General features: G+C 44.4%; 1 protein-coding gene across 1 annotated transcript in view; it reads left to right on the top strand.

The window, feature by feature from the left end:
• The window catches only part of LOC126481939 (uncharacterized), a 935,620-nt gene that overhangs the window by 731,491 nt on the left and 190,446 nt on the right, over window positions 1-13,683 (top strand). Inside the window, exon 5 of the mRNA XM_050105898.1 lies at window positions 10,804-10,966. Within this exon, the coding sequence (XP_049961855.1) occupies window positions 10,804-10,966 (163 nt within the window). The remainder of the gene's footprint in view (window positions 1-10,803; window positions 10,967-13,683) is intronic.

Below are 13,683 nucleotides of genomic sequence, written 5' to 3' on the forward strand. Positions count from 1 at the left end.
ACTATTCGTGACTTTCCCAGTCGGATTGTAGCCTATCGCGATTGCGGTTTATCGTATCGCGACATTTCTGCTCGTGTTGGTCGAGATCCAATGATTGTTAGCAGAATATGGAATCGGTGGGTTCAAGAGGGTAATACGAAATGCCGAGCTGGATCCCAACGGCCTCGTATCACTAGCAGTCGAGATGACAGGCATCTGATCGGCATGGCTGTAACGGATCGTGCAGCCACGTCTCGATCCCTGAGTCAACAGATGGGGACGTTTTCAAGACAACAACCATCTACACGAACAGTTCGACGACGTTTGCAGCAGCATGGATTATCAGTTCGGAGACCATGGCTGCGATTGCCCTTGACGCAGCATCACAGACAGGAGCGCCTGCGATGGTGTACTCAACGACCAACCTGGGTGCACGAATGGCAAAACGTCATTTTTTCGGATGAATCCAGGTTCTGTTTACAGCATCATGATGGTCGCATCCGTGTTTGGCGACATCGCGGTGAACGCACATTGGGAGCGTGTATCCGTCATCGCCATACTGGCGTATCACCCTGCGTGATGGTATGGGGTGCCATTGGTTACACGTCTCGGTCACCCCTTGTTCGCATTGACGGCACTTTGAACAGTGGACGTTACATTTCAGATGTGTTACGACCCGTGGCTCTACCCTTCATTCGATCTCTGCGAAACCCTACATTTCAACAGGATAATGCACGACCGCATGTTGCAGTCCTGTACGGGCCTTTCTGGATACAGAAAGTGCTCGACTGCTGCCCTGGCCAGCACATTCTCCAGATCTCTCACCAATTGAAAACGTCTGGTCAATCGTGGCCGAGCAACTGACTCGTCACAATACGCCAGTCACTACTCTTGATGTACTGTGGTATCATGTTGAAGATGCATGGGCAGCTGTACCTGTACACGCCATCCAAGCTCTGTTTGACTCAATGCCCAGGCGTTTTAAGGCCGTTATTACGACCAGAGGTGGTTGTTATGGGTACTGATTTCTCAGGATCTATACACCCAAATTGCGTGAAAATCTAATCACATGTCAGCTGTAGTATAATATATTTGTCCAATGAATACCCGTTTATTATCTGTATTTCTTCTTGGTGCAGCAATTTTAATGGCCAGTAGTGCATAACATTTATTATACCACTAAACGTTCCTACGGGTCACACCATGATCTCAGATGGAGAATTACGCTGTGATGTGAAAATCTGTTTCATTTGCGTTTAATTATCAAATGCAATCCTCATAACGCGGTCATTTATGGAGGAAATAATTACAAGGGCCTCCCGCCACCCGTCGCCTATACTGTACAAAAAGTGAAACAGTCACGAGTTGTTTATCATTACAGATATTTCAGTCTTGTGTTAGGACCGGATAAAAATTCTCCTCACTTGGGTTGTTCTGAAAATCAGCCTTATGCAAACACCATTTGTTTATTTTTTATTTTATATATTTACCCAGACTTGTTTCGACACTTATTTGTAATCATCTGTGGGTCAAATTTTTTATTTCTGTAAAGTATAACATCAGATTTATAATAATTTATCTATTTTAGGTAGAATTACAATATGTGGATTTTGCTTTTTTTAGACGCCTACCTTAAAATTAAATCGCTAAATGAACTGCATTACATTACATCTGTTTTTGTGAGTTTTATCATCGTTTTTTTGACAGCATGTCATCTGCAATCTAGCCATGCAGGAAATTATTGTGTATTTGTGAAGAATTGTTTCGTGGGTAGAGCTTACCTCTACCCACGGAACAGTTCTACACAAATACGAAACAATTTTCTTCATGGCTAGTTTGCAGGTGACATGCTGGCATAAAAAAGCTACCAGAAAGGGCACAAAAACCGATGTATAAAAATTCAGTTCATTTAGAGTAAGCCTACAGTCGATAAATTATTATAAATCTGATATTGTACTTTACACAAATAAAAAAAAATGACCCACAGAAGATGACACATACGTGTCGAAACATGTCTGAGTGAAAAAATATATAAAGTAATTGTGTTTACATAAGGCTGATTTTCAAAACAACCCAATTAGTCGTAAACATGGAAGAAACCTTAGTAAAACGAGTCTACTCCTCACTTAAAACTGACTTTTATTTTGATCGCATTTCATTATGTAAATCAAATGAGTTAACTGCGATTTTAAAAATCATCCAGGATCACTAAAAACTTTAGGTGCTGTATAATACAAACTGTAGAGGACCCAGAATTAACTATTTTAATGTAACGAACGAATGACCGGTAATTAAATCTCCAGACAGTAGGGAATCTTGAATGAACAACGTGTGCCACGTATTTGTTTGTAAACTGCTTATATTTCGTAAGAAACATCAGTCTCCGCATCGACATTGGTGGCACTACATAAAAAAAAAAAAAAAAAAAAATTGTCCGGGTGCGAATAGGACTCGCGCTCTGATACTCCCGTAAAATTAATTATGTCTATAAACAGTTCATCCATCCCGAGATCGAGAATCTCCACGATTTTTGCTTTTTATCGATACTGAAACTGGCAAGATCTCGGTCCCGGTAATTCCAAGACTTTCGAAAATGTTTAATTTTAATTTTGAAGTCGAATAACAAATGACAAAAGAAATAGTTTTTCGCCTGATGTAATTAAAAATTAACAATTTTCTGATTTTTTTCCTTTGTTTGTACTGTGAAAGCTTGCTTCTTGACAAATTCCATGGTCCTAGGTCCACAGGAAATACCCTATCGGTTTTTATGAGTGAGTTTTCGAGTATCAGTATATGTAACATAAATGACCGTATCTTTTGATCTCATTGACTTAGAAGCTTGATTTTTTTACACCGCCAAGGAACTATATCCCTTAACATTCTACTCTGTACGTCTACTAGTTTCTGAGAAAAAGCGGTCTTAACATACGGACGGACAGATGGGCAGTTCGATTAACAATGACAATTTTTTTCGTGCGATATAATGACAAATAAACAGTTTTCGGATTTTTTTTCTTTAGTTGTACCCTGAAACCTTGCTTGTTGCCAAATTTCATGATTCTAGGCCAACGGGAAGTAGGCTATAGGTTTTGACGAGTGAGTTTGCGGGTATCCAAATATGTGACGTAAATGGCCGTATCTTTTAATTCCATTGATTTAGAAGCTTCCATTTTTATACGACCAAGACACCGTAGATCTTAGTATGTGACATAAATTTCTACTTCGTGAGTCTATCTATTCCTCAGAAAATGGGTCTTTTACAGTCGAACAGACAGACAACTGTGTGTTGTTGTATGACTGAGGTAAGGAACCTCTACAATACACAGTAGTTTGTGACGGGCTCACGATGACGTCCACTATTCCTTACAGTTTATGGGTGAATGTAGATTGTGAAGTATTACTCATAAAAAGAATTTGAAGACGTACTTGTAACGTACGGCGTAGCATTTAGCAGACTGAAGGTCCGAAAAACCAAACGAGTGTACCGACAAATGTTCAGCTGCAGGCGTCTTCCTAAGGGGGAGGAATGTATCGTCATCGATAGAAACTTACGAAAAACTTGGTGGTCAAAGCTGCAGAGAGGTGGCCAAAGTTCTCGACAAATAATGGTTCGCACAGCAGTATTTTTAGAAGATCATATTGTGTCATTAGGGAGAAAGTCCATCAGCAAGCCTTATTGCGGAGAGTATGGAGCAACAAGAACACAAGCAATGTGGGCATGCAGTGGGGTCAAACCAGGGTTCAGTTTGGTCAATAGATTACCACATAATGCACATGTTGAGAATACTGTTCGTCACTTCAAACATTTGCCATGAGCTTAAGTTGTAGCATTACGGCGAAAGTTGTTTACGTTACAAAGAAACAACTAAATATTCATTTCTCACCATCAGTCCCTTGTGATAAAGTACTCAGTTTAGGGCCGTCTACAATCTAAATAATTTTGAATCTATAGGTATTGTTGACAGTGGATTTTACGGGACATTTAAAAGCACATTAAGATGATAATGATGATGAAATTCGTGAGGACATTGAGGGTGAAGTTGATGGTGGAGTTGATGGTTGAGTTGATGGTGGAGTTGACGACGATACTGCTACGATATGAAGGCGATGCTGGTGAGGGATGCAAACAATCACGTTCATAATGCAGGCAAACAGATGTTTTCCACAATGTGTACCCTAAAAATACATAAAGTGGCATTTAATAGTGATTGAGAAATGGGAAATGAGGAGGAGAAAGGAGGAAAGAAAGGATAAGAAGAGGCTAGGGTGTAATGTTGTTGGTTATTGTTGATAGAAAATCAGTATATCAGGATAGATTGGGAGACACCTGGAGCTCTGTCGGACAAAGTGGATAAAGTATGGACGTTCATGGAAAGTGGGATATGTCTGTAGTGTACCAGCAGGGTACTTGAGTTGGAGGATATTGGATGCGGAGTATATTCACAAGTCGCCAAATATGATTAGTCGATCACGCAGCAGTCTTAATGTATCGTTCACCATTCACATACATTGCACCAGCAATCTTCTACCCATCGGCAGGATATCAAGGACGTTTTCAGAAACAGATTATGTTTTATGAGCATCCTTTACTAGCACCCATTAACACCTCAATGGTGGCTGTGTATTTAGTTGATATGCCGTTGTGAGCAGTCACCGCGATCGTCATCGGAATGACGTTGTCTGTTGCCCCTAAAGGAAATAAGTGTCATCTCAACATAATGACAGAGATACATTGTATGAGGACGTCATCACAAAAATCAAAACTTTGTTGTTGAGTGTAGCACTGCAAGAACGTAAGTAGTCCTGGTGTGAGATAATAGATTTCCGATCTCAAATGCTGGCTATCCACAAACGAAGTTTATTCATAGGATCCATGCAACTGAATGTCCTCCGTCCTTAAGTAGGTCAAAATTTTTGTCAATTTCAAACGAATGAATTCCGGTCCCAAATAAAACTGGTGCCTCTCGACTGCTTTCAAAACGAGAACATGTTGATTTGACCTGCAAGTTCTCCAGGCCCGTACTCATTGGGCGTCTTGAGGAGTATATAGGCCGATAGTTTCTAGAAACAACCAATTTGTCGAGTCTAAAGTACTAGCAGCAACATTTATACAATGATCATCGTCCACTCGTCTCTTGAATCTTTGTCCATTCTTACCTCCTCATCTCATTGTGCAGGAGCTAATTTAATACACCAGCCCGATAGATCACTGTTAGCAGTATTACATGCCATGACTTCCGCAGACACCACCGCGCGGTTTGGAACTTAGCGCATGCTACTAGTGCCACTTCTGGTGATCAGAAAGTGCTCGGCAGCAACGCCCCTTTCGTTTCGTTCTTTGCTGACTTCTGAGGATGAAGATTTTTCCACCACTTTGATTCCGAGCAGATATTTCCAAGCTGAGTGTCACCGTATTAGTGTGCGTTAGCGGTCCCAGCCACGACAAGTGGTGGCTCAAACCACGTGCGTCATTATAAAAGGGAACTGCTGGTTGGGACAAATAAAAGTGTCCTAAAGAACAGAGTTTCGGAGTACACAGAAACACAGCAGAGGTAAGGAAATACAGTACCAACCTGACTATAGCAGATGCTGATGTGATCACCATTCATTTCTTGGCACTTTTAGATCAGTAAGTGGCTGAAGGCGGATGGAACCTGGGCTGCTGGAATTTTTGCAGCCGTATCCGAAATGCTCTGTTGCAGTTCTTGAAGACTATGAGGGTTGTTGCGATACACCTTGGACTTGAGGGCTCCCCACACAAAGTAATCGCACACTAACAGATCGGGCGACCTGGGTGGCTAGCTAGGCTCTGATAACACCTCTGTCAGACGTGAAGATTCTGTAAATATACTCCAAAGTGAGGCCGGCTGTATAGGCAGCTGCTCCATCCTGTTGGAAGTAACTGTAGGTTTTTCCTCCTCCGTTAATTCTGCCACAAGTGTTTCCAAAATGTTGGAAATGTAACGCGCCGAAGTCAGCGTCTAATGAAAGAATGTGGGACCAATAATACGGCGTGCAGGCACTGTACAGCAAACCCCAACCTTCTGATCATGCAGAGGTGTTTCGTGGAAATTATGCGGAGTCTCCACTGCCAAGAACCTGTGACTCTCTGAGTTGACGTAACCAACGTAACAACTCAGGTGAAACTAGGCTTCATCAGCCATAAAAAGCAGATCCATGTCCAAGCCATTTAGTGTTATCTTAGTGATCAGCCACTCATAAAACTGGAGGCGCTAAAGAGCAGTTACTGGTTTTCATGCATGAACAACAGATACTCGGTAGGAATGCACGTGCAGGTCCACACATGGGCAGGTGGAGTATTCGTCCGTATGATTTGTGACAGGCGTTGGTTTGATTTAGTAGGACTCTGTAGCATCCTTGGCGATCTGCAGCCACATTTTCTGGTATTTTCTGGTGTGCGGGCACGTTTCCAAATGTTTTTTGAGTTGATTAAAACAGATCCTATCTGACGCCATTTTCGGACTAAGCGTCGCATGGAATTCTTTGCTAGCACTTTGACACCACTAAACTTCTCAGCAAGCAACTGACCATACTCTTTTCATGACTTTGTTGTCACGTAACTTTCCACAATGAACACCTGCTGTTCCAGCTGATACCGCCATCCCCTTTACACTGCTCCACTCACTCTGACACAGTCTGCACTATGCTTTGAACCGATGTATATCACGTGGCGGGCGTACAAATGGTGAGCTCGTCATAGGGTGTGGTTGTATGCATACATTCACGTACAATCGTATCCACTCGTCCGAATCACTTTTATTTGCTCCCACGCTGCACTTAACCGAGGATAACAGAATGTGAAGACCCTTCTATCCTATCCTAAGCAAATCTTTCCATTTTTGCTGTAGAGCACTTAAAATCGTAGTTCACCCCTAATGAACGAATCATCGGTATACTTTGCCTTCTATAAAATTAATAAGCATCGTTATGCATCCTCCAAAATGTACAAGCGTCGTAAGCGTGACATGTTCATAAGTGGAGTTATGAAGGTAGATATCACAGTATGCTCGAGAACTAAGACTTAAAACTACTAAACTTATATCGTTAATTTGTGATTGCTTGTGCATTCATACACACCAAAGCTTCTTTACACTTGAACATGTGTTAAAAGTGAACGTTCAGGACGAGTTTTACATGCCTGATAAATGTCGATATTATGTCCAATAAGTAATGGAGAAAGAGCGATCATTTTCCGTAGTTGAGTCTCAAACCTATAGGGTCTTGATTGCAGTAAACATTTTAATGAGCGATTCAGGCTTCTAACTTGACATCTTCAAATACACTCTACAAACTGCAGCTGTAACGTGTCATTCAGTATCTGCTAATTGGCGTCATATAGCATGCCCTGTGGGAGCATGACGACTCTAATTAGGCGGTATGAATTGACACTTCATAGGTATAACGAAGTGAAGACAGCTAATTAGCCATGAAAGGTAATTATTGTGATCATGACAGTAAATAAATTTCGTATTTATATATATATCTGGATAGGTTTTATGGACAAAGACGCTCTCCATAAAAAGCTGCTTTGACCTAATACTAATTTCACATTCAAGCGGCTCAATCGAAGAAGGCTCTTTACCCTTTGTCAAAGCCCAGAAAATTAGTCCAGGAAGTCAAATTAATATTTAAGGAACTCCCATCCCCCCCCCCCCCCCCAGGGTGAGTACGAGTTTCTGAAGACAGCAGAATCAACAATACTGAAAGGCCCAAGGGTATGGAAACCACTACAGTTACATCCGCAGGAGTTTCTTTCTGCTCATTTGTATTATCTGTTTGATTCCAGAAAAAGTTTCTGAGCGTAAACAAGCTCACAATCTCTAGATTGGAACTGAGCAAGGAAATCACAAAGTTAAGAATTAAGAAAAGAGAGAGAACGAGAGAGAGAGCATATTGATCGGACGCTTATTAAGTAACAGTTCCTTAAAGTATGATGTAACATAAACAAGCAAAGCGAAGGACTGGAAGATTTAACACAACCTGAGCTATTGCTAACAGTTTACTGACGAACTTTATTTCGCTGAACTGAAACTGAAAAATCTGGTAACATATTGTTGTGCATGCGACCAGTCGTTCTCGCGATTGATGGTTAATTCTCAAGAAGAATCTTTCTGACCATTACGCTTTCATTCATTACGAAACATTATTAACGGCCTGCTATATAAGGAATGAAGAACAGTTTATAGCACCCGTGGACAATGAGTTCGTCAAGGAGGATGCAAAAACTCGAATAAGGTAAGGATAAGAAGTAGCAGCTGCGACATTAACAAGAACTACGACTCAGAGGCTTTCTGAACCGGTTCCTAATGTCATCTGGAACATCTGATTTGAAGATGCTCTTATAGACTGAACCGGTTACCCAAATCAAAAATAAGCACTTTATTGTGATTTTGACTGATCTTTAGGGTTCCGTGCCACACTCTTTAAAAACGGAAACCTTATAGGATCGCTTTTTTGTCCATCTGTCTACCTGTTTCTGGAATGAAATTTTCACTCTACAGCGGAGTGTGCTCTGATTTGTCTACCTGTTTGTCTGTCCCACTGTTGAGAACACTTTTGTATCAAGTTCAAATTTATGTCACGTATTAAGAGTTATGGTGCCTTAGTTGTGTAAAAGTTTTAAGCTTCTACGTCAATGCAATCAAAAGATACGGCCATTTATGTTACAAATTTTGATACTAGAAAACGCATTCTTCGATCCTGATAGGGTGATTCCAGTTAACCAGTTGAGCTAGATAATGAAATTTGGCAACGAGCAACGTTTCAGAGTAAAACTAAAGCAAAAATCCGAAGATGGTTAATTTTTAATTGTTTAACACAAAAAATATTTTTGGTCATTTTTTATCGGTCTGCCTGTCTGTCTGTTAAGATCCTTTTTCTCTATGTACATACTAAGGTCTATGGTCCCCTAGCGGTGAAAAACTTTAGCCTTCTGAGTCAATTCAGTCAAACGATATGGCCATTTGTATCATATACAATGAAGCGCCAAAGAAATTGGAATATGCATGCATATTCAAATACAGAGATATGTAAACAGGCAGGATACGCCGCTGCGGTCGGCAATGCCTGAAGCATTTGTTAGATTGGTTACTGCTGCCACAATGACAGGTTATCAAGATTTGAGTGAGTTTGAACGTGGTATTACACTCGGCGCACGAGCGGTGGGACACAGCACGTCCAAGGTAACGATGGATGATTATCCCGTACGAACGTTTCATGAGTGTACCGTGAACATCAGGAATCCGGTAAAACATCAAATCTCCGACATCACTGCGGCCGGAAAAAGACCCTGCAAGAACGGGACAAACGACGATTGAAGAGAATCGTTCAACGTGACAGAAGTGCAACCTTTCAGCAGATTGCTACTGATTTCAGTGCTGGGACATCAACAAGTGTCAGTGTGCGAACCATTCAACGAAACATCTTCGATATGGGCTTTCGGAGCCGACGGCTCACTCGTGCGCCCTTGATGGCTGCATGGCACAAAGCTTTACGCATCGCCTGGGCCCGTCAACACCAACATTGGAGTGTTGATAATTGGAAACATGTGACAAAAGTGCAACCCTTCCGCAAATTGCAGCAAATTTCAAAAATGGTTCAAATGGCTCTAAGCACTATGGGACTTAACATCTGAGGTCATCAGTCTCCTACATTTAGAACCACTTAAACCTAACTAACCTATGGACATCAAACACATCCATGCCTGAGGCAGGATTCGAACCCCTGCGACCACAGCAGAAGCGCGGTTCTGGACTGTAGCGCCTAGAACCACTCAGCCACAGCGGTCGGCGCTGCAGATTTCAGTGGTGGGCCATGAACAAGTGTCAGCGTGTGAACCATTCAACGAAACATTACCTGTGTGGGCCCTTGGAACCGCTCGTGTACCCTTCATGACTGTACGACACGAAGCTTTACGCCTCGCCTGAGCTCGTCAACATCGACATTGGACTGTTGATGATTGGTAACATGTTGCCTGGTCGGACGAGTCTCATTTCAAATTGTATCGAGCGGATGGACGTGTACTGGTATGGAGACAATCTCATAAATCCATGGGCCCTGCATATCAGCAGGGGACTGTTCGAGTTGGTGGTTGCTCTGCATGGTGTGGGGCGTGTGTAGTTGGAGTGATATGGGTCCCCTGATGCGTCTAGATACGGTTCTGACAGGTGGCACATGTGTAAGCATCCCGTCTGATCACCTTCATCGATTCATGTCCATTGTGCGTTCCGACGGACTTTGGAAATTTCAGCAGAACAATGCGACATCCCAAACGTCCAGAATTGCTAGAGAGTGGCTCCAGAAACACTCTTCTGAGTTTAAACACCTCCGCTGGCCAACAAACTCCCCAGACATGAACATTATTGAGCATATCTGGGATGCCTTGCAAAGTGCTGTTCTAAAGAGATTTCCAGCCCCTCATACTCTTACGGATTGATGGACAGCCCTTTAGGGTTAGATCTGCTTGACGATAGGACTGGTTACAACAGCAATGTTTGCGAAGTCGTGGCAGGAAATCGAGTATTACGTAGAAATAGGCTTACTGGTAACGGTGCTCACGTGGAAGTCTAGTAAAGTTCTCGGAGTAAATACAATGAAATAAACGCAATAGTTTCGAAGATATGTACGTTTGTTTTTCGTCACATCATTCCCGGCTACCCTGTACTTTAAATGGTAGTTGCTGCTGATGGGAAGAGTTCAGTTCTTTAGCGAACACTCTGTAGTTTATAGGTAGCTAGTGTCATCAGCTTGTAAGCAGTGTGCTGGTGAGCAGTTCAGAGAGCCGGTGGTGTGACGTGTCCGCAGGCTGCCATCGCCGCCCCCGCAGCGCCGCCCACAGCAGGCACGCAGACGGATGAGGCCGGCCGGCTCTCGAGAGGGCGTCTTCCGCACCTCCGGCCACGGCAGCGTGCGCATCCCTTACCCGGGGGCCCACGTCCACGTCAACAACGACGACCCTTCGCGCAAGGTAAGCACGCCAAAATGCCGCATCAAATGTGTGACCAACCGATACCGACTCTGTCCTAAGCGTCTCCAGAAACTAAGACTACCATCTTTGTGTTTGCACTAACCATTTTACAGGGCACTTTGCCAAATGGAACGAAACTGGAGAAATGGTCCATAAGACCTTAAGGTGAAATAAAAGGTCAATATGGACGCACATTGAGCGATAGCGATATCTACATGTACAGATGACGGTAGTACCGCGTACTTAAGGGTAAAAGGGTAGTGCATTTACTGAGCTGTCATTTGTACTCGTGTGATTCATGTGAAAAGTTTTCCGACGTGATTATGGGCGCACAGCAGGAATAAACAGACTTTGCACGGGGTATGGTAGTTAGAGCTGGACGCATGGGATATTACATTTCGTAAATCGTTAGGGAAATCTACACTCCTGGAAATGGAAATAAGAACACCGTGAATTCATTGTCCCAGGAAGGGAAAACTTTATTGACACATTCCTGGGGTCAGATACATCACATGATCACACTGACAGAACCACAGGCACATAGACACAGGCAACAGAGCATGCACAATGTCGGCACTAGTACAGTGTATATCCACCTTTCGCAGCAATGCAGGCTGCTATTCTCCCATGGAGACGATCGTAGAGATGCTGGATGTAGTCCTGTGGAACGGCTTGCCACGCCATTTCCACCTGGCGCCTCAGTTGGACCAGCGTTCGTGCTGGACGTGCAGACCGCGTGAGACGACGCTTCATCCAGTTCCAAACATGCTCAATGGGGGACAGATCCGGAGATCTTGCTGGCCAGGGTAGTTGACTTACACCTTCTAGAGCACGTTGGGTGGCACGGGATACATGCGGACGTGCATTGTCCTGTTGGAACAGCAAGTTCCCTTGCCGGTCTAGGAATGGTAGAACGATGGGTTCGATGACGGTTTGGATGTACCGTGCACTATTCAGTGTCCCCTCGACGATCACCAGTGGTGTACGGCCAGTGTAGGAGATCGCTCCCCACACCATGATGCCGGGTGTTGGCCCTGTGTGCCTCGGTCGTATGCAGTCGTGAATGTGGCGCTCACCTGCACGGCGCCAAACACGCATACGACCATCATTGGCACCAAGGCAGAAGCGACTCTCATCGCTGAAGACGATACGTCTCCATTCGTCCCTCCATTCACGCCTGTCGCGACACCACTGGAGGGGGGCTGCACGATGTTGGGGCGTGAGCGGAAGACGGCCTAACGGTGTGCGGGACCGTAGCCCAGCTTCATGGAGACGGTTGCGAATGGTCCTCGCCGATACCCCAGGAGCAACAGTGTCCCTAATTTGCTGGGAAGTGGCGGTGCGGTCCCCTACGGCACTGCGTAGGATCCTACGGTCTTGGCGTGCATCCGTGCGTCGCTGCGGTCCGGTCCCAGGTCGACGGGCACGTGCACCTTCCGCCGACCACTGGCGACAACATCGATGTACTGTGGAGACCTCACGCCCCACGTGTTGAGCAATTCGGCGGTACGTCCACCCGGCCTCCCGCATGCCCACTATACGCCCTCGCTCAAAGTCCGTCAACTGCACATACGGTTCACGTCCACGCTGTCGCGGCATGCTACCAGTGTTAAAGACTGCGATGGAGCTCCGTATGCCACGGCAAACTGGCTGACACTGACGGCGGCGGTGCACAAATGCTGCGCAGCTAGCGCCATTCGACGGCCAACACCGCGGTTCCTGGTGTGTCCGCTGTGCCGTGCGTGTGATCATTGCTTGTACAGCCCTCTCGCAGTGTCCGGAGCAAGTATGGTGGGTCTGACACACCGGTGTCAATGTGTTCTTTTTTCCATTTCCAGGAGTGTATATTCCGACATCCACAGTGTCAAGAGTGTGCTGAGAATACCAAATTTCAGGTTACTATCCCTCATCACTGGCAATGCAGTGGCCGACGCCCTTCACTTAACGACCGAGAGCAGCAGCATTTGCGTAGAGTTGTCAGTGTTAACAGACAAGCAGCACTGCGTGAAATAACCACACGAATCAGTGTGGGACGTACGCCGAACGTATCCGTTAGGATAGTGCCGAGAAATTTGTCGTTAACGGACTATGGTAGCAGACGACCGACACAAATTCCTTTGCTAACAACACGACACCGCCTGCAGTGCCTCTGTTGGGCTTGTGATCACATCGGTCAGACCCTAGACGGCTGGAAAACTGTGGCTGGTAAGATGAGTCCCGAATACAGTGGGTACGAGCTGACGGCACGGTTCGAATGTGGTGCAGACCTCACGAACCGATGGACCCAAGTTGTCAATAAGACAATGTGGAAATTGGTGGTGGCTCCATAACGGTGTGGGCTGTGTTTACATGGAATGGACTATATCCTCTTGTCCAGTTGAACCGATCATGGACTGGAAATGGTTATGTTCGGCTACTTAGAGACTATTTACAGCCAGACAACTATGAAATTTTTATGGATAACAGTGCGCCATGTCACCGGGACACAGTTGTTCGTGATTGGTTTGAATAACATTCTGGACAATTCGAACGAATCATTTGGCCACCTAGAACGCTCGACATGAATCTTTTCGAACATTTATGGGTCATAGTCGAGAGGTCAGTTCACAAAATCCTGCACCGGCAACAGTTTTGCAATTATGGGCGGCTATAGATGCAGCATGGCTCAGTATTTCTGCACGGGTTGTTTAGGCAAAAGGAGGTCACACACGATATTA

The sequence above is a fragment of the Schistocerca serialis genome, chromosome 5 (assembly GCF_023864345.2).
Source record: "Schistocerca serialis cubense isolate TAMUIC-IGC-003099 chromosome 5, iqSchSeri2.2, whole genome shotgun sequence".
NCBI classification, from domain to species: domain Eukaryota; kingdom Metazoa; phylum Arthropoda; class Insecta; order Orthoptera; family Acrididae; genus Schistocerca; species Schistocerca serialis.